The sequence below is a fragment of the Crocodylus porosus genome, unplaced genomic scaffold (genome assembly GCF_001723895.1).
Source record: "Crocodylus porosus isolate Cpor-Errol unplaced genomic scaffold, CroPor_comp1, whole genome shotgun sequence".
Classification (NCBI taxonomy): Eukaryota; Metazoa; Chordata; order Crocodylia; family Crocodylidae; genus Crocodylus; species Crocodylus porosus.
Genome location: NW_017728925.1, coordinates 327248 through 347284, shown reverse-complemented (window position 1 = coordinate 347284; position 20037 = coordinate 327248). Strand labels below are relative to the sequence as shown.

Below are 20037 nucleotides of genomic sequence, written 5' to 3'. Positions count from 1 at the left end.
TCTACCACACCCTGTTTTATCCATGAAAGCCAGACTGGCTGCCATGGGTTTACATCCAAGTGAGAGGCAGACTGTGCCTGGATGGAATGGTCTGAGGCAGGCTGTTGGGCAGGGTCTGTAGTCGTGCTGTAGTTTATCATGTCTAGCATAATCTATGTCCTATGTCTGAGACATCGCCTCGATGCAAACCACTAATAACCATAAGAGCCATGTCATCCTGGTCAGTCACGACACTGTTGGCATCAAATTTCCCAGAAAAAAAACAGTCCTAAATTTTCCAACCAAAGCTATGTCCAGGTTACTTCAAGTGCGTCAGAAATGAGGCTGCTTTTAGTGGTCTATTTTAGGACTTTCTAACCAACTTGCCCTCCTGTCACATTGAGGTATCTTTAGCTTGCTCCTAAAAAATCTCTTTCCATTTCCTAATCTGCTCCCATCTCTTAATTTTTCAGAGCTGCTGGCTGCTTAATATTTTTGGAACAGAATCAGAATGATCCTCCAAATATACATTTTCATTTATGTTTTTGTCACCTGATTGACATTGAAAAATTGCATGATGACTTTTTAATGGTGAACGGTTTCATAATTAAAAGGCATTGTTCTTCCCAGATATAGCACTGATGACAATAAATAGCCTCAGACGCTCTTTATGGCACTGATCCCAGGAATTAAATTAAACTGAAAGCGAAATAAAACTCTTTTGCCTAGGCACTGACGCATTATTATACTGGGGAAATACTTTTCTGTTTTTTTCATGGTCCAGCTCAAGTAATGTATATAATTTTTGATAGACCCTACTTCTTCCCTTGGAGATTTTCCATCTAAGCCTTGAGCTTGTTGTTTCAGAATGTGCTAATAATGTTTAATTTTCATTGCCTTTTGATGTTCTCCTCTAACCTAGTTTTGGATGTAGTAAAATTCTGGGCATTTCAGTTTAGAATATCATTATTCTGTTTAAATATCATTGCTGTGTAAAAGCATTCTTCGCACAACACTAAGAAAAGCCTAAAAATCTTAACTCAGCTCCTTTAGCCATTTACACATGGGCATGACTTCTCCTTCTGCCTCAATCTGGCTGTGGTGGCTCCACTCAGTGGAAAAATTGAAGTAAATGCATGTGTCCTGGCAGAATCAGAGCCCAGATTAAATTGCCTTAAACTGTAACTAGATTGTAAAGGGCGTTTTAAATAGCTGTCTGTTGGGAAACTCCTATGATTCATTCCTCTCTTGTACATTTGTAGACTTTTCTTTTTTTCTGTTGTTTGAGCAACTAAGGTAACTTGATTTCCTTTCATGCATTGATATTATGTATTGGTGTCTTATGGGGGAAAAATATGGTTGCTCTCCGTCCTCGTGCTCCAGGGCTCAGTTTGTCACCAGCTGGGGTCAGGAAGGAATTACCCAACCTTTCACAAAAGTACATTTGTAACAGGCTTGTGCATTTCCCTGGGTGCAATGTGTGATTGCTGTTGTCTTATATTTGTCTGAACATTTATCCTCTTCACTTCTCTACTCAGGGCAATTTGATAAAATTAAATCACCCTTTGAGTGGGACATCGTGACCCGTGGCCTGGTCGCCATGACAATTGAAGGCTTTGTTGGTTTCTTCATCACGATTATGTGCCAGTATAACTTCCTTCGGAAACCACAGTGAGTGGCAATGGGGGGTGAGGGGGAGGCACTCCATCCATCACTCCCTGTGGGCTCTCCATGGGGGTCAGACATGGGTGGGCTGTCAAGGGTCCAGCAGAGTTGATTCCCAGCAACTGAAGCTCTGCAGCAATGCAGTGAGGGGCAGATGTCTGGGAATGAGCTTACTGGGCTCCCAGAACAGAAGCTGCACTAGGAGGTTGCTTTGAGAGGCTGGTACCCAGATCAGCATGAGCCTTGTATTCAACTCTGGGATCTGTATGTTGCCCTTCAGCAATACGAATTGGAGTGTGGAGCTGACTGGTCTCTGAGTCCTGGTGCCAAACCAGGCCAGGTTCTGCTGACGAGTCGGCCCCGTCCAGCCTCTGCAGGATTGTGCTGCCTTGATGTGGCAGGCACAGGCCATGCTTGCTGGTTAGATCAGTGGTCTCCAAACTTTTTTGATCGCATACCCCTATCAGTAAAAAAATTTTTGAACACGCACCCCCAATATATGTATTAACCGGGCACACGTAAACTGCAATAGGAGTTCTAATATTTTCTTCCCGCACCCCAATGGATCATCTTGCGCACCCCCTGGGCTGTGCACACCTCATTTTGGAGACCACTGGGCTAGACCACGCAAGCCTGTGCTGAAGTAACCTCTCAGGCTGGCATAAGCCCCCATGGAGCCTGGCTCCTAGAGCAGGGAGTGCTCTGTCAGGCTGGTGGGTGCTCTGATGCAGGGGAGGAACAGTGGGACTGTGCTGCTTTATGCTGGGAGTAACAGCAGGGTGGTGATCCCTGGAGGGCCTTGGAGTGCTATGCCCTGGGTAGGGTTCTGGGTCTGCACCGTGTTCAGGGAAGTGCCCCACAGTTAAGTTGCAGATAGTGTTTTCCTGGGCTTGTGGGTCTGCAAAACATGACTGGGCCTCTCCCTGTACATGGGAGGAAGGCATCCCAATGTGTAGTCCTGATGCTGCTAGTTCATTGCCCTCTGCCCTTCTGGAGCCAGGAGCACTCTGTGGTTCAGTCTGGGCCCTTTTGTTCCAGTTCTCTTCTTCAGGCTGCATTGCTGGAGCAGCTGTACCATGGACAGCACAACGGGAGGAGCATCAACATTTAATTCATCTGTGCTGTCCCACCTCTCCACATCTGGGGAAACAGAGACATAGCAAGTGGTCGGGGGGTGGCTGATGACAGTTGCATAGTAAGCCAGAGCAGAGCTGTCATTTAGGATCTGGAGCTCCTAGCCTTGTGCATCACCCAGGGGACCAATCTCTCCTAAGCTGGATCCTGGAGATGCCTGATCCTGGCTGTGGACCCCAAAGCCCCTTGTCCAAGAGTGACCCTTTTCCCTCTGGGGGCTATTCCACAGCTCTCCAGTGAGCTCAGCCTCTGGGCAGTTTCTGGAGAGCACTCGCTCACTACTGGGCCATGGAGAACAGGGTAGTCCTGCTGTGTACTAGGAGTGGAGATGACAGTAGGACCCAGGGTCCTGAGATGAAACCCTGTGCAGTAACCACTAGAGCCTTGTGCAGTTCAGAGCCTTAGAAATGGGTCTGGGATTGGGCATCATCAGAGACGGGATGTTGTGCCCCAAAACAAGCCACCCCCTGCTGTTTCCAAGCAACCCAAGCTAAGCCCTGATGATTTTGATAGGAGGAGGCAGAGATGAGTCTGGTGGGGGTGGGATGTTGCCTTTCTGGCTCATCTGAGCTCGCAGAGCTACTGCTTTGATCCAAGTGTCACATTTCCCTCTCCCCCAGGCGGCTGCCTGTCTCCACCAAACCCATCGAGGACGACATTGATGTGGCCAACGAGAGGCACCGAGTCCTGCGTGGCGATGCTGACAATGACATGCTCAAGATAGAGAACCTGACCAAGGTAGAATGGCCTCTGTCCTCTGCACCCTCAGCACTATGGGGATGAGGACTCAGATGTAAGGTGCTGCCCACCACGGGTCTTCAGGAGCAGGAGCTGAGCCCTAGACCTCTGCATCCAAAACTGTGAGCCTCTGCTGCCTGAGGCAAGACACAGCTCTTAGCGCAGGGGCCTTAGGCCCATCACAGCCACCGGAGGAGCAGTACCAGGAGTGGGTTATGCAGGCAGGGGGGCAGGGGGAGCCTGGGCCCAAAGCTAGAGGTGCATGCACCCCACATACCACATGCCCCCAGGACCCATTGCAGGGGTCTGGTTTGGAGTAGAGGAGAAGGATGGACAAGTCTGCAGCTCTGCTAATGCCTTCCCCTCCTGGAGCACAGGTGTTGGCCCTGTGGGTGCTTTCCATTGCCACCACCGTAGGGTGAGGTGACTCTGACCCAGTCCCCTGCAGCTGCAGCTCTGTTGCTTCCTGGGAAGCTGTCACCCTGAGCTGCAGATCTGTTCCTCTTTGCACCAGGTCTACAAGTCCCGCAAAATTGGGCGCATCCTGGCTGTGGACCGGCTGTGCGTGGGTGTTCGTCCTGGGGAGTGCTTCGGATTGCTGGGTGTCAATGGAGCAGGCAAGACCACCACCTTCAAGATGCTGACTGGGGATGAGAGCACCACAGGGGGAGAGGCCTTCATCAACGGACACAGGTGCCAGCACTCTGGGTGTGGGTAGAAGCAGGGGGTGGTGCTGTGCTGTGGGGTGGGGAGCCTTAAGATGACTGAAACAATATGCCAAACTGCATATGCTAAATAAGTTGGGGAGTGAACTGCATGGTCATCCAGCTGGCCTGCAGAGCAGTCCTTGCAAAGCAGGGACCAGTGCTGTGTCCTGTAGACAATCAGTGACATGGTGTGTGCTGCTCATCCCCGGTCCTCAGCTGGGACAGTCTAGTGCTTTTTAAGCGGGGAAGTGGAGGCACAGGGCAGGGAGTGACCTGTCTCAAAACACCCAGATGATCTGCAGCAGCAGCCTCACACCAGCTCCACCTTTCCTTTCCCCACAGCATCCTGAAGGAGCTGCTCCAGGTGCAGCAGAGCTTGGGCTACTGTCCCCAGTTTGATGCCCTCTTCGACGAGCTCACGGCTCAGGAGCACCTGGAGCTGTACACCCGGCTGCGTGGCATCCCCTGGAAGGATGAGGAGAGGGTAAGCCTCAGTGAACCCCTGGCACGTCACAGAAGGGTTCTGCCTATTCCCTCCAGTGGCTGCCTCCAGTTACCAAAACCAGACTGTGGCTCTCAGCCAGGGGGTCCATGCCCAGTAGCTGGTTCTCCATTTGCTTCCACTGCTGCCTCTCCAGCAGTGACGGAGGATGCTTGGCCCCATGTGTAGGGCTTGCTCACCTGAGCCCCTCCTGCTCTGCCCCCCTCCAGGTGGTGAAGTGGGCGCTAAAGAAGCTGGAACTCGCCAAATACGCTGACAAGCCGGCCAGCACCTACAGCGGAGGCAACAAGAGGAAACTGTCCACAGCCATCGCCCTGATTGGATACCCCGCCTTTATCTTCCTGGTGAGGGCATGGCCTGCCCTTGACCTGGGCCCAACTGTGTTCCTGTATGTCTCAGCCCTGGCTCCTGCCAGCCTCTAATGTCCATGGTGCTGAGATAAGGGATGTCCACACAGGCCTTTACCTTGGGCTGAGCTGATACTGGGGCACAGCTACCTTCAGTAAAACAGACCCAGTAGTGGGATATAGGTATCCTCTCTAACCAGCCCTCCCTTTGAGAAGGGGGTCCCTGTGGTCACTCCCTTGGCTCCACAGCCGGATCTGGTACAGGTGTGAGCTGGGATAGCAGGTCCTCATGTGCAGGGCACACCCCTCCATGCCTGGTAGGTCTGCAACCACATAAGGTCTTGCGAGGGAAGCGGGCAGTGACCAGCATGGGCACCAGCTGCTGAAGGAAGGACAGAAAGACACTGGCAAGGTGAAGTGGCTGAGTGATTGGGGGAAGTTGGAGTTGGCTCATGTGGGGTTTGTTTCCTACCTGGCAGGACGAGCCCACAACGGGCATGGACCCCAAGGCACGTCGCTTCCTGTGGAACCTCATCTTGGACATCATCAAAACTGGCCGCTCAGTTGTGCTGACATCCCACAGGTTGGTCAAGACCCAAGAAGCTCCTTGAGGTGTAATGTCCCCCTCACCCCACCTCTGCATGGGAGCCCCCCAGTGGGAGAGCTACCAGCTGGGGTGTCGTGATTTGTTGGGCCCTAGTCCCATTCACCTCTCCAAAATGCTGCCCTAATGGCAGCCCGGGGCCCGGCCACAGTGGCCCCTGTGGTCACCCCCTTGGCTTCAGCATCTGACCTGGTGTAGGCCGTGCTTGTGCCCATGGACATCACAGCCTCCCATGCCCAGCACGCAGCACATCTGGGCCTTGCATCCTCATTCGCATGGCCTGCTCACCCCCAGCCTTGCCTCCCTCAGCATGGAGGAGTGCGAGGCGCTGTGCACCAGGCTGGCCATCATGGTGAATGGGCGGCTCAAGTGTCTTGGCAGCATCCAGCACCTGAAAAACAGGTAAGAGATTCTACCCCAGGGAGGAGTCCAGGAATGGGGAGCAGCACCTGCACTGTCGGGACAGACCCTTCACCTGGGTGGGGCTGCAGGAATTGCTGCCATGGTGTGCGGTGGTGTTGCTCCCTGCCATCTCTCCTGGAAGGTGCATGGCTTCCACAGTGCCCGTTCTTCCATAGTGTCAGTGCCAGGAAGGACTTTTTTGGTGTGAGGGCCACCGCAGGCTGGCTCATAATCAGGGCAATAAGTCCCCTCTTCCTGGTGCAAGGCATCTACACAGGGGAGTTTGAGGGAAGGCCTAGGCACAGGGCTGGCAGGAGGGGGCTCTCAACAGAGCTGTCTCAGGCCGAGTTCCAGACTTCCTGCCTTTAGCAGCCCAGTGGCACCGGTATCTGTGGTCCCAAGGCTCACATGCAGCCCTCCCCAGCATCCATTTCTTGCACTCAAGTCAGTACTGAGGTGGGTACCCTGTTGGCTCCCAGCAGCGGGAGGTCAGGCCAGCACAGCACCAGCCTGGCTAAAGATGGACAGTCGTCGAGGAGTGCCAGCCTGGCTGGAGGGAGGGTTCCTCAGGGCTCGCACGCCTTCATGGAGGGCCCCAGCACAGCACTATGCCCCTCTCCTGGGAGCAGGGTTACATGCCTCAGTGGGCAGATGTGGGTTGATGTTGTGTCCCTGGTGCCTGCACAGATTTGGAGATGGCTACATGATCACAGTACGGACCAAGTCCAGCCTCAACATCAAGGAAGTAGTGCGGTTCTTCAACCGGAACTTCCCAGAGGCCATCCTCAAGGTGAGCCTGGCCCCTGCAGCCCAGCACCTGTACCAACCCCAGGGGGACAGGGTCCAGCAATGGGTGGTGTATCGCTCCCCTGCTTCCCTGGCTGGGGCTCTTGGTAGGGGTGGCATTACCTGGGCTCCCAGGAGGCAGTCTCTGGGGTTTTTGCCTGCTGGGTCTAATACCACATCCCAGACTCCAAGAGCATGTTTGGTGCTGCCTGCCAAGAGAAACATTAAAAAGCCTTCAGTGCTCACATGTGGGTGGAGACAGCAGCTTGTAGCAAGGACTGACCCTTTCCCCTCTGTTGGGGGATTTCACAGCCCTTCAGTGAGGTCAGCTTCCAGGAGGTCTGTGGGGAGCACTGTCCTTGCTGTACCACTGGGCTGCAGAGAGCAGGGTGGTCCATCTTAGTGTGTGCTGGTGGCAGAGATAGCAATAGGACCCAGACCCACAGCCCTGTGCTGTGACCACTAGAGCCTTGGATAGTTCAGAGACTTGAGAGCGCGTCTGTATCGGGCACCATCAGAGACGGGATGTTGTATCCCCACACAGGCTGTCCCCCTAAGCAGCCCTAGCTAAACCCTGATGCTTTTGGTAGGGGGAGAGAGAAATAAGTTAACATTTTCCTCTTCCCTGGCATGACACGTGCCTATAACCTGCTTCATCTCTGAGCAGGGAGTCCAGCCTTTTCCCTGCACTCATCAGCTAGTCGCAGGCCCACATCCCTGAAAGTGCTTGGCTGGTGTGTCCCTCTGTTCCGAGTGCCAGGTGCTGCCCCAGGTCTCTTGGCCATCCAGTCCCTGGATAGGGAGAGCATAGAGGTTTCCAGAGGTTCTTGAGCATTGGGGTGCTTCTCTTGGGCATTTCTCCCACTACCCGCAGCAGCTTTAGGGGTGATGCTGGACCTCAGACCTGGGGGCATCTCCTCTTACGTGGCCTAAGTGCAGAAGATAGGCCTGTGGTATGTGGAAGTTGGGCAGCAAGCAGAGGGGCTGGGCAGTGCCTTGTCTTGCCCCTCGGGGGCAACCCTAGCATCAGTCTTGCCTCTCTAGGAGCGACACCACACCAAGGTGCAGTACCAGCTCAAGTCGGAGCAGATCTCACTGGCCCAGGTCTTTAGCAAGATGGAGCAGGTGGTGGACGTGCTGGGCATAGAGGACTACTCGGTCAGCCAGACCACGCTTGATAATGTGAGTCCCAAGGAAGCTGGGGCCAGGAAGCCCAGCCTGGCCAGGGCTGCAAGGGCTTCAGAAGCCTCATCTAGAAGCCCCCGCCAGAGCCTACCTGCACCTTCTGCTTCCTTCCTCAGGTGTTTGTGAATTTTGCCAAGAAGCAGAGCGACAACCTGGAGCAGCAGGAGACCAGCCCCAACTGTTCCATCCAGTCACCCCTGGAGCGTGTCCTGAGCTTGCTGCGCCCACGTGCTGCCCCCACTGAGCTGCGGGCCCTGGTGGTGGAGGAACCTGAGGACCTGGAGACTGATGACGAGGGCTTGATCAGCTTTGAGGAGGAGAGGGTGAGGAGCATCTCAGTGCCTTTGCTTCCCCCTCCCCTGGTCAGGAGGCCTGGCCTGGCATTGTGCCCAGGGTGGAACAGTACATTGGGGCACTGCCCTCTCCTGGGTGAATTTGCAGGAGAGGGCAGTGGGTACTTGCTTGGGTCTTGGGTACTAGTCCATGGCCAACACCCTGCACTGCAGAGACAGGAGGAATCCAAGACCTGGTATTAATGTTCCTGGGCAACCCCTCAACAGCCTCAGGGCCCCACTCCCATCTTATGCACCTGCCAGGGCCTCCCTGAAGTTGCCTAACTTCCCTGGTGGCCCTGGCACCAAGCACTAGCCCTGGGATGCTGAGATTGCCTTTCTCCCAGTGAGACCCCACGTTAGGAGGGGAGCTGTTCCCCATCTTTTCCCCTGGGTTCCCGGGGAGCTGGAAGGTGTGTGTTCCCTAGTGCTGACCTCCCTTGCATCGGCTGGCCAAAGTGCCTTGCAGCATGGAACTGGGGACAGCCCCTGGGTCACTAGCAGGGGCTGTGGTGCCAGGGACTGGCTGCAGCTACAGGAGCTGAGAACACCTGCAGCTGGGGCTCATCCCTGTTGGAGTGGGTGAGGGCTTCCCCCTGGACTTATGAGGGGCAGGGAATTGCAAACTTGGCAGGGATCAGGACAGTCGCAGTGTCAAAAAACTGTTTGTGCTCCATGCCTCCATTTATCCCTTCCACCCACAGGCTCAGCTCTCCTTCAACACGGACACACTCTGCTGAGGAATCGTGGGAGTGAACTCCCCAGCTTTGGAGCCGCCAACTCCCTCTTCTGCCCTTGCGCCCTCTCCCCTGCCCCAGTCCTGCCTGCCCCGACCTCTACGGAGCAGCACTCATCCAGCATTAGCAAGACTGGCGGCCATCTCCACCTCCATTGGCGGGGCCAGTAGTGGCCTGGATCCTCCAGTCTGAGCCGGAGGCTGCTGTGGAACCCCGGTAGAGGGCAGAGCGTTGGCCTGGATGGACCAGGGGGTGGCTTGTCCCCCTGCACCAGCTGCCTGCTGGACCCACAAGCCAGGTGCACGCCTGCCCTGGACTGCCTTGACCACTTTGCCTGTGGTAGAGAAGAGGACAGGTTGCCTGGGGCTTCTGCTGCCCTGCAAGAGGGCTTTTCTGTCCGTCCCAAACCCCCGGCGCAGAGGATGGGGAGGGCACAGTACCCAGTGCTGCCCGCCCCCCCAGGCTGGAGCAGGCAGCACAGCCTTGGGGAAGGGAAAGAGGTTTTATTTTTTAATGAAATGAGATTCTCCGCTGGATGCAGCAATGCCAAGACTTGCTCCTGTAGGCACCACCCAGAGCCTTCAAGGAGCTGAGCTTTACTTCCTTCCTGCGCCAGGCAGATGTGGCTTTTCCTTTGAATACATGGGACCTGACGGAGCTTGAGAGATGGCGCCCTGCAGTCCCAGCCTGGAGTGGGGAAGAGGCAACAGGGTTTTTCTTGCTTGGCGGAGATGGGCGCTTCCCTGCCCTTCACTATCTTTATTGCTGGGACGTGCTGGGAGTACTGCCCAACCAGAACCAAGTGCAGTAAAGCGATGTGCCTGTAACATGGACCCTCCCTCATCTACGTGCAGCCTCCAGGCCTCGTGCCCTGCTGGCAATGCAGGAGTGGGGAGGGGGACAGGGATGTCATTCTGGGGCTGGAGGGGGAGCTGCTTTTGCTATAAGACTGTCCTCCCTGCCGCTCTCCTCACCTAGGAAGAGACTTGCTATTGGGGCAGTCCCATGTGTCAGAGTCCAGGCCTGTGTCCCAAGCAAACCCCCAGCAATGACCCAGCAGTGTCAGCACAGGTTTAACCAGGGTCTCCCCAGCTTCCTCAGCCTCGGCCCAGTGTGTGCCTCTCCTAGCCCTTCAACCCTTGTGATGGCCTTCCACTCCTTCCAGGGCTGGCTGTCCCCTATCCAGCCTGGCTGTGGTTCTGGGGCTGGGCTTGTTTGAGCATCACCTGCACCCCGTGCCCCTCACTTCATTCCTCTTGCTGTGTGCCTGGCTCCCAGCAGCCTTGCCTCTGCTGCTGTTCCCTCTCATGTCCTGCACCCCCAGCTCCTGTAGGAAGTGCTTTGGGGTGTCTGCAGGCAATACTGGCACTGTTCTGGCATAGCATTAACTAGGCCCCTGGCTGGAGGCATTGCCCCTCTTGCATCTCACCTGGCAGTCTTTATAATCACCCCTTCAGATGCCTGAATCTGGATCTTGGCCCAGTTGGCTGCTTGTTGCAGGGGAAGGGCTGGCCCCAGAGCTGTTTTTGAGCGGTGACTCACTTTGTTTCTCATTCGGGCTGGGAGTGGTGCTGCAGGGATGAGGCAGCCTGCCAGGGCCCCTGCCCTAGGCCAGCACTTTTCTGTCTTAGCATTAATTCTGCAATAATATCACACGTGGCCAACCCGGCTGGGGTCCTGGGGAGTGTGGGGGGGGGGGTACAGTCAGGCTCACTGGGAATCTGTTTTGTGAAGAGATGCTGAGGTTTCACCTGTGCCACTGTAGAGCATTCCCAGCCCCTCTCCCTGACAGCAGCCGCTGGCAGCCCTCCCTGTTCCCCCCACCTCCAAACTCAGCTGGTTTTGTCCCTCCTTTCTGTGAAGGAGCCTGTGGCTCTGGATGGGTTTGGTTTTAACTGACTCCTGGAGACTTGTGCACCAGGGCTGATGCTGTGGTGTCAGTGCTCCCCCCTGCAGAATTTCCTTTCCCCTGGGGCTCGAGTGGCTTGTTCCTGTTCCCTGTGGCCAGCCTGACCTGTGGTGGGCAAGGGCACTGTGCTCGTCCTACCTTAGCTCTTCTGGACCCCCCACTCTCCACTGCCTCCTAACCCAAAGGGGGCAGGGGCATCTCTCCTAGCTTTGCCCCATGTATGCAGTTGCTCTCTACCTTGGCAGCCCATTCCTGACCCCTTGGCCTCTGCCTTGTCACCTGTGCTCTGGCAGGACAGTGCTTCACATGGGCAGAAGCTTCATCGGTTGTGGAAGCCGGTTTGGGGCTGAACGGGCTGTGGGGAGAAGCCCCATGCCTGGGACTGCCGGTGCCGCTCCTGGGTGTGTCTCAGCATCTCTGTTTAATTTATTTTCCTCCACATGTGGCAGCTGCTGCTTGCAAAGCACCTTCCCCTGCCTGCCCCGCACTGGGCCTGACTAGGCTGCCTGTCAGTCAGCAAGGAGGGATGCCCCCTTTTTTTTTTTCTTTGTCCAGTGCTCTTTGGCACTGCGTCCCCCTCACGCATCCTTTAGTGGGAAGCTGCCAGGGTGCACTTAGCTGGCCCCGCATACCCTGTGCTTGTCTTTCTGCATCCACACGCACAACTCTGGATCCTATGGGATGCAGGCACTGTCCTTCCCCTTCACTCACCCCCTGCAGGACATCTTCCCAGTCCCTGCCCCACCTATCTGCTTCCAGGAGGCCCCAAATTTGGTGGGGAGGGGGGAGGTTTGCTGATAAATCTGAGGGCAGCTCTTTTTCAGACCATTCAGGAGTGAGGCTGAGTGGAGAAAGCAGTTTTCAGGGGCTGTGCCTTGGGCACAGGGTGGAGGGTTGATAGCAGGGGAGATTAGGCAACAGGGCTCAGCAGAGCTAGACAGGCCCCTGATCCTGGTGTGTGCCACAAACCAGCCCAGGCTGCATCTGCAGTAGCAGGAAACTGGCCAGCCTCGATGCCATGCCAATGACAGGGTTGTGATTCCCTCCTGCAGTATTTTCACCAGGGGAGATGTACATATCTATTTTTCAGAGCTTATATTTTTGAAGTTTTTGGCAGGCTGGCGGGCTCCCTCCCTTTGTCTAAGGGTCTAAATGCATGGCATCCTGGAAAGGCAAGGCTTCAGCATTGGCTCTGTATGCCAATGATTTTAAGAACTAGTTTCCCCACTAATGTCAAAGCAGCTTCAGGTCTGCTAAAATGCAGCACAGACTGGAGTGTTAGCTGGGGTCCCTGCAGCACCCGCAGCCCATGTACCTGTGCCAAACTGCATCGCCTACCTCCCATGTTCTTCTTTGTGTGTCACCTCCCAGCTCCCTCTGCCCGTCCCCCAGGCTGCCCCTTCACCCACAAACAGGCTTCAGCTCTCCAGTCTTCAGATTCCTCCCACTGACCCTTCAAAACCACTTGAGAAATCCCCCTGTCTATCCCCTCCCTCCCCAGCTCAGCAAGAACTTTGTCCTTGCTGTGCCTAGCTTGGGGCCTGATCCTGCTCTCAGTCCACCGGTGTTGTCTCCCCATAGGAGCCGGAAGGCAACGATAAAATCACTGACGCTTGTAGCTGCTGTGGGAGTCAGCACCAGGGGTAGCCAGGTGGCTGCTGGCTGGTTAGCCCTCATCTTCCAGCTCCTCCTGTCCCAAAAGGTGAGGGAATCCAATGCCAGTTGCATGGCAGGGGAGGCAGGTTCCTGGCTATGACAGCTGTCGGGTTCCTGTTTCAGTGACCAGCTGTGTGAACCCAAGACAGGCAAGTTAAATGCTCCGTTAAAGGGCATAGGAATGGGCTCGGACTCGTGTCTGGAACCTGAGAGGGTCAGACATGAGCATTACCATCGGCGAGCTCCCCCCGAGGTTACGCTTGTGCCTTCCCAGTGTGTGTTGTCTTCAGTTGGCATGAGGGGCATTTGTGGGGGAAGGTGGTGCTGCATCTGGTCTGTTGCCATGTAAGGGCCTGCACTAAGGGGCACTAGTTTAGCAAAGGTGACTTACGAACCGGCCGGGTTAGACGAGCTGTTTGTGTGTGCAGTTCCTGGGACCGAGGCCTCATCTCCAGCCTCGGCTCCACAGAGCCTCCGGGGCTCCCAGTGCAGGTCCTGCTGCAGCCCAGGTTCCTTCCTGGGATCAGCCTGGCACGCAGTCTCCCCTCGGCTCTCTGCTCGGCCTGGGCGAAGCTGTCCCCATGGGTGGTACCCAGGCCCTGTGCATGTTGGCCACCCTCATGCATCCCCTTCTTCCTGAATGCTGTCCTTGTCTGCTGCCATCATCCCACCCGAGCTCGTGTCCCCTGCAGTGGAGGGAAGGACCCAGCGCTGCTTAGGAAGACTCATTAGAGCCATAGTACTCAAAGGGGGTGAGGGAGAGCTGCAGAACAGCTGGTGAATAGGATGGGTGCTGGGCTGGGCTGGAGATGCTCCAGCAGGCTGTGATGGAGACCCTAGAGGAGGGAAGCCTGTGTGTAATCCTTGCTAACGTGGCCTGGCTCTTCAGCATGCTTTATGCACCAGGTAAAGGTGAGAGGCACTGACAGTCGGCCCTCTAGCTTCGGCAGAACCAGACCTCCTCTTTAGGCCCAGCGGTCCCAGGGTCAGTCCCACATGACAGCCCTGGCAGTTGTGACACGGGTGGCTCATTGGTGCCACCACATGGGCCTAAAGCATGTAATCCCAGAGGTACAGCAGGCTGCTCTCTTGTCTGTCTAGTCCCAGTCATCCAAGTCCTGCTATTTGGCCTGCTTCCTGACTTTGGTAGGTCCATACCCCTTGCCAGGCCTTTGCTCGTCTGCTTGCTTTCTCTGTGCTGCACCTTGCCAGAGGCACTGGTTTGTGACTGGATGGCACCGCTGGGGCAGGAGGCGCCGCTGGACGGGGACAGTGTGGAAGAGCCTGTATATTGCTAGCAAAAAAACAAACGAGAAAATGTGAAAATTATGATTGTTTTAAATAAAAAAAAAAAAAAGAAATACCTGTAAGAGCAGCCCGTGTGTCTGTGTCATGTCTGGAGGGGTCTGTCTGGCTGCAGGAGCCTGGCAGGAAGGGCAGAGTGGAGATGCCCCCCGGTCATGAGGTGCATGAGGGCAGCTGTAGGTCTCTGGGGCAGTGGTTACGTGACTTTCTTCCCAAGCTGGGAGGGTGGGAGTTCGTACGGCCTGCCTGCCCACCCATTCCTGCTGGGCATGCCAGGGACTAGGTAGAGTAATGGCTTAAAAGTGCTACTATCCCCTGAGCTGGTTGGGTCAGGCCAGCCTGAGTAGGGGGGGATTTGGAAAAAGTCCTTAGGCACCCAGCAAGTCAGGACTCTGCAAAGGCTGACATTGCTTAGGAGCAGTGTTGCCAGATGCACACTAATCCCATACACTCAACCATTGTACAAGAAGTGATTGCAGCTGTAGCCAAACAGGGTTTGGGGAGGTTCTTGGGAGCACTTGCTTTGCAAGTGAACTGATAATCAATTTGTGCTGTCTTCTGTGCCCTCATACTGGTGCTGGGTCATCCCCCAAGCCCGTGGGCTTGTTCAGAGGCACATCATACATGTGACTATATCTGAAGGCACATGGGGAACAGCAGAGGACAGTGACCTGCCCCTAAATTTAATTCAGTGGCAATAGTCAAGTACTAGGAGGTGACAGTGAATGAACCGAGATATTTGCTCTATGTGACCATGTGATCCTAGATAAAGGACTGCTTTTGGCAATGTCATGATTTTCTTTGGGCAAGATGAGCTATAGTGGGCCCTCAAGATGATTTCATGTCTCAGATCTGGCAGCACTGCTCAGGTGCACTCTCACAAGCTTGCCAGGTCTCCATGATCTGAACCAGCAAAGTGCCCAGCCCACGAGCAGTGAAACGCCCGCCTGCCCATCACCCCATGGCTGCCATGTGTCAACAGTCCTCTTCCACCAGCACCTCAGGCAAGAGGCAGTTACAAAGCCGGGTGTAACTGGACTCCACCTGGCAACACGTTCTTGTAAAATATTTACTACTGTAATAAGCAATGTATGAAAGTCAACACGGTATGACTGAGGCCCGTTACCAACAGGCATCTGAAGCAAGGGGTTCAGTTAAGGATGGCGGGTTCTGCTGGAGGGAGATTATGACAGTGGGGAGCCAGCCCTGCCAGACTGGAGTAGGGCGCATCATGAAAGGGCTTCGGGCACATCTGTTGATGATGGATCCACGTGCTTCAACCCTGAGCTTCTCTGCCAGCTGGGAAGTCTCCAACTATTTTTTACAGAGCCCCACGCTCTTAACAGTTTTAGCTAAAATCCCCAATCCCAAGTGGCAGTGCTGCGTGGGAACCAGGGCAGAGTCCACACTGTTCTCTGCCCTTGGCGCTCAGGGTAACACAAGGCACAAAGCCAGGGACTTCTGGGTTCTGAACTCTGCTCCGGGTATAGCTTTGGCCCAGTGACTTGATCTCCCTGGGTGCATCTACATGTGCTATTAATGTGCTGTAAGCTTTCTGCACTGTAAAATACTACTCAGTAAGCTTTCCCTGGGAGCATGTCCACACATGCATCTGGCGGGAGCAGTTCAGTGCAGAGCTGCTACTGCCCTGCTCTGCCCTTCTACAGCATTCAGGGGGAGCTCCAGGCTCCCCCAGGTGCCAGCCCTGGGCTGGCAAGCGGCATGAGGACAGAGGGGGATAGGGGGAGCCAAATTTCACCATTTTTGATGTGCATTAAGGGCGCACGTGTAGATGCACACCTATAATGTGCATTAAATTAGGCTAATATGCATTAACCTTAGGCCTGTGCAAAACACCATCGCTTTATTTTGACATCCATTATGCTGTTTCAAAGGGACAGTGTTTCGTTTCATCATTTTGTTTAGTTTCGAAGCACTGTCCCATTTTGCTTTGTTGAAATTGTTTTGCTGTTCTGATGCATTCTGATGTTTTACCCATAGGCTATAATGGGGAATCATGAAAATGCCTAAAACTCTGTCATGTCTTGCCTGATTTGGATGAAAATTGCAGGGATGGTAGCCCCTCTGGAGGGCACAAAGTCTGCCATGTTTCAAGGGGATAGGTGCACAGGTTTCTAAGAAACTGCACCTCAAACTCTTCAAAACATTCTGACACATGCCAGCCGTGGCAGCCTCCTCTCACCTGGGGTGCAGATCCAGGGGTCCACACCCCCGGGAGGGCTGCTGGGCTGTGCCAGACTCCTCCCAGGGGTGCGAGCCCCTGTATCTGCATACCAGATGAGAGGAGGCTGCTGCTGCTGCCTGTCCCAGGAATTTTCTCTGGTGCTAGGTGAAGCCTGCACTCAGCGTCGGTCCCAGGTGGCAGAGAGGGCTGCCAGGCTGTGCTGGACCCCTCCCAGGGGTGCAAGCCCCTGGATCTGCACATCAGATGAGAGGAGGCAGCAATTTTCACTGATGCTGGGCATAGCCTGCACCCAGCGCTGGTCCCAAGTGGCAGAGGCAGCCTCCTCTCATCCAGGGCACAGATCTGGGGGCTCCCACCCCCAGGAGGGCTGTCAGGCTGTACTGGACTCCTCCTGAGTGTGCAAGCCCCCAGATCTGTGCCACAGATGAGAGGAGGCTGCCGCTGCTGCCTGGGACCAGCGCTGAAGCCAGTATGCCTGGATTTGAAACTCGAAACATTTTGAAACATTTCGAGTGCCCCCTTTTTGTTTCATTTTGATTTTGCTGTTTCAAGCTTCAAAACAAAACACCCAGTGAAATTTTACACAGCCCTAATTGGCATGTCTTGTGTAGCTGTGCCCTGTGTGTCTTAGGCCCCATACAATTTATGAGGAGTCTCCTCTAGTTCCAGGCACCAAGCCAGGCTTCTGGGAACAAGATCTGTTCTTCTTCTCTCTGTGCAATTCTTAAGTAGTTGCAGCATGTGATGCAACCAGGTGTTGCTGTGACAGTCCACCCACTACCCTTGCAGGATGGAGACAGGAGTGTAAGGTGGTAGGTTATATGGTGCTTGTACCATGCTGGGACAGAGTAAGAGAGTGCCTGTAATTAAAAAGCCCTGCTTATCTCCACATGACAGCCACCCAGCAGGATCCGTTCCCAGAAATCTGCACCCTTCCCAGTGCGTGGGCAGCTCAGCCAGCCTGACCAGTGCAGGAGGAGTTTGGTACCCTGGGATCATCCTGTTGATGTGCCTGGGAAGGCAGGGTCTGAGCTGGCAGATGGTGGCCTTGGGAACGAGCAGGTCAGGCTCCTATCAAGGACTGTGTGAGCGAGAGCATGTGGGGTGATTGACTTAGTTGTCATGAGGGATGTACTTAGCCATGTTAGTCTGAAGCCAAGTAGAGGGCAGGGTAGTTTTGTACCTTATAGAGCCTATAATATAGACTAACTCAAGTAGGTGTGTGTGTATATATTATATACCATACGCATTCATGAGCTGAAGTTACTTCATCAGGTGCAGCAAGCAAAGTTGTCATCATGGTCATGCTTTAAGGCCAAGCCAGCCATGGCTCTTCTCTAAGTCTTGCGCTCTCATGTGTGGTGGGCAGATGTACTGGAGATGTCATCCCCTGTGAACCCCAAACAGATAGGAAGGCAGTTTCCTAAATTACCCCAGCGATCCCCCTGCATTGGTAATCCTGGGGCACCAGGGTCTGCATAGCTGGGGCTCACAACTCCCACCTGCCGCCCCCTGCTCTGCCCCCTCATGCAGCACAGTTGGTGCCCTTCCATCCTCACCCACATCCCCCTGCTGTCCCAGCCCCAAGCGGTGCATGAGTAGAGTAGAGCCAGTCCCTCTGTGCTCTTAAGTGCAGCTGTCCGTGCCAGGCATCATGCCCTCCCCAGACCAGAGGTGCAGACATTGTGATGGAGCATGTCAGCAGGAACCACTTCCCTTCTCCTGCATCTTGGCCTGTTTATTTGTTGCTTTTAGCCAGCATGTCCACGAAGCCTTTGTGGACTATGGAATATACAATCCAGAGGCCAGCTGGGCCATGTGAGGAGCAGCAGCTCCGCTTCTTGACAGCTCCCACACAGTGCCAGCATTACACTGCCATCCATCAGGCTGCTGTTCCTGGTAGCTCCATCCTGATGGTCGTCTCGGGCATAGCTCTGTGGAGCAGGAGGAGGCCCACAGCTGCACTGCACAGCTGGCTCCAGGACCTGCCTGCACCCTGGAGAGGAATGTGCTTGGTGGAGCTCCCGCCAGGGCGGGGCAGTGAGAGACGAGCTTTACCGGGCAGCTGGCGCAGTGTGCTCAGAGCAGCGCACGCCCCTGCCAAGCGAGGATCAGGATGGCTGAGAGCTCCAAGCTCCAGCTGTTCATCAAGGTAGGGGCTGCCCCTCGGCCAGGTAGGGGGTCGGGCATGCGGCGGGGGGCTCACCAGGAAACCCCAGCTGTAGGTGTACGCAGCGTGTCACAGCTCACAGAGCTCTGCTCGTTAACACTCCCAAGCTGATGGGGGCTGGGAGCTGTCTTTGGGCTGGGTCTGGTGGGGAGTCAGTCTCTAGACGAGTGACCCCCGAGGTTGTGCTGGGCTGCCAGAGATAGTTCAGCTGGAGCCCTCAATCCTACCTGCAGCCCCCCACTTGTCCCCCTTGCCTCACTGCCCTGACAGACCTGGCAATCTCCTGCATGTGTCTCCCTCCCAAGGGCTTGGCTCCAGGAGGCTCTGGCTAACGCTGCCCAGAGCGACTTAGCTGAAGGCACAGAGGCTGAAAAGGCTGCACATGTTCCTGCCTCTCGCCCTCTGCCTGTGGTCAGAGGACGGTGGGTTTCTGATGCAGAGACCTGCCTGCTGCAGTGGAGGGGGCCATGTGGTGGGTGTTTGTAGCCATGAGGGTCTCCTCAGCTGATAACTGCTCGGTAGTACTGGAGGGTTTTGCCATGTTTGCTCTCTGCTTACCCTGGCTGCTGACAGGGAGCTTCCTGGGGCATTTAACGCTGTCCCTAGTGAAGCTAACAGCTGCTTGCTGGTGCCCATCACAGCCAGGACCTTCCACTCTGCTCCTCTTCATCACATAAGGCTCTGCTCCCCCCCTCCTCCCTCCCTGGGTGCAGGCAAGGAGCCTCCAACCCCCAGCCCAGTACACCCCCACAGAGCAGCTGTCTGGCTGGGCCATGAGCACTTTTGCCAGGTATGTGGGGGGGGCACTGAGCTGCACAGGACCTTTTGATACCTATAAGGTTTTGGCCACCTCAGGGCTTCTCATAAATGAGCCAGCAAAACTGCCTCCTGTGCAGAGAAAGGCTCAGGGAAATGGAGCACCCAGTCCCACCCAAGTCTCCCCAGCTCCAGTGCCTGCCAGCCTCACTTCCCTGAGCAGGGGCTGGACCTCTGCCTGGTTGGCAGAAACCAGCTGGGCAGCAGCAGGCACCAGGTTCTTTGGGCATTTCACCAGTGCCGACCCCCTTGCCAGCTCTTGCAGGGCCTGACCAATTGTGGGGCCATGCTCTCGGTCTGTTCCCCCCACTGGGATTTCTCTGTCAATTGGTGTTGAGAAAGCCAGCCTGGTTCCTTGCTCCTGGACACACAGTGGCCAGAGATTGGCATCACTTTAGCAGGGCTATGGTCAGTGATAAGCAGCTTTTACCTTGAGGGTCATTCTCCTCCCACATCCTTGCCAGGCCTGGTCCTGGTATCCTGGTTACTGAGCAGAGATGCCCATACTTACCTTTGACCTCTGGGGTTTGGTTCCCATATGACCCCACTGAGCCTGGGCTTCCCTATGCCTAGAAGGGCGCATTAGTGCAAGTTTCATGACTTGTTCCATCTGGGAAGATGCTGGTGCCCCCAGCGATAGCTGCAGCTGGCTCCAGGCGTCCTGCATGTAAGCACAGTGTGGCTCTGAGTAAGGGCTGTAGTGCCCACGGACAGCTGTCCCAGCAGTCAGACCCACTGGGAGGCAACCCGGGTCTCTTAGCTGCTGGGAAGCCTTTATTCTATTGGGCCTCTGTAAACATTGTATGTGCCCTTAACCGTGCACAGGGGAGCCAGGCTCCTCCAGCCCAAGCAAGCTG

General features: G+C 55.2%; 2 protein-coding genes across 2 annotated transcripts in view; both read left to right on the top strand.

The window, feature by feature from the left end:
* The window catches only part of ABCA2 (ATP binding cassette subfamily A member 2), a 77153-nt gene extending 64661 nt beyond the window's left edge, over window positions 1-12492 (top strand). The window contains exons 38-48 of the mRNA XM_019541083.1: window positions 1518-1650; window positions 3399-3516; window positions 4031-4209; window positions 4566-4707; window positions 4935-5069; window positions 5552-5655; window positions 5986-6078; window positions 6766-6868; window positions 7909-8046; window positions 8166-8372; window positions 9086-12492. Coding sequence (XP_019396628.1) covers window positions 1518-1650; window positions 3399-3516; window positions 4031-4209; window positions 4566-4707; window positions 4935-5069; window positions 5552-5655; window positions 5986-6078; window positions 6766-6868; window positions 7909-8046; window positions 8166-8372; window positions 9086-9121 — 1388 coding nt within the window. The 3' untranslated portion in view covers window positions 9122-12492. The remainder of the gene's footprint in view (window positions 1-1517; window positions 1651-3398; window positions 3517-4030; window positions 4210-4565; window positions 4708-4934; window positions 5070-5551; window positions 5656-5985; window positions 6079-6765; window positions 6869-7908; window positions 8047-8165; window positions 8373-9085) is intronic.
* Window positions 12493-18236: 5744 nt separating this feature from the next.
* CLIC3 (chloride intracellular channel 3) overlaps window positions 18237-20037 on the top strand; it is a 14103-nt gene continuing 12302 nt past the window's right edge. The window contains exon 1 of the mRNA XM_019540488.1: window positions 18237-18346. Coding sequence (XP_019396033.1) covers window positions 18311-18346 — 36 coding nt within the window. The 5' untranslated portion in view covers window positions 18237-18310. The remainder of the gene's footprint in view (window positions 18347-20037) is intronic.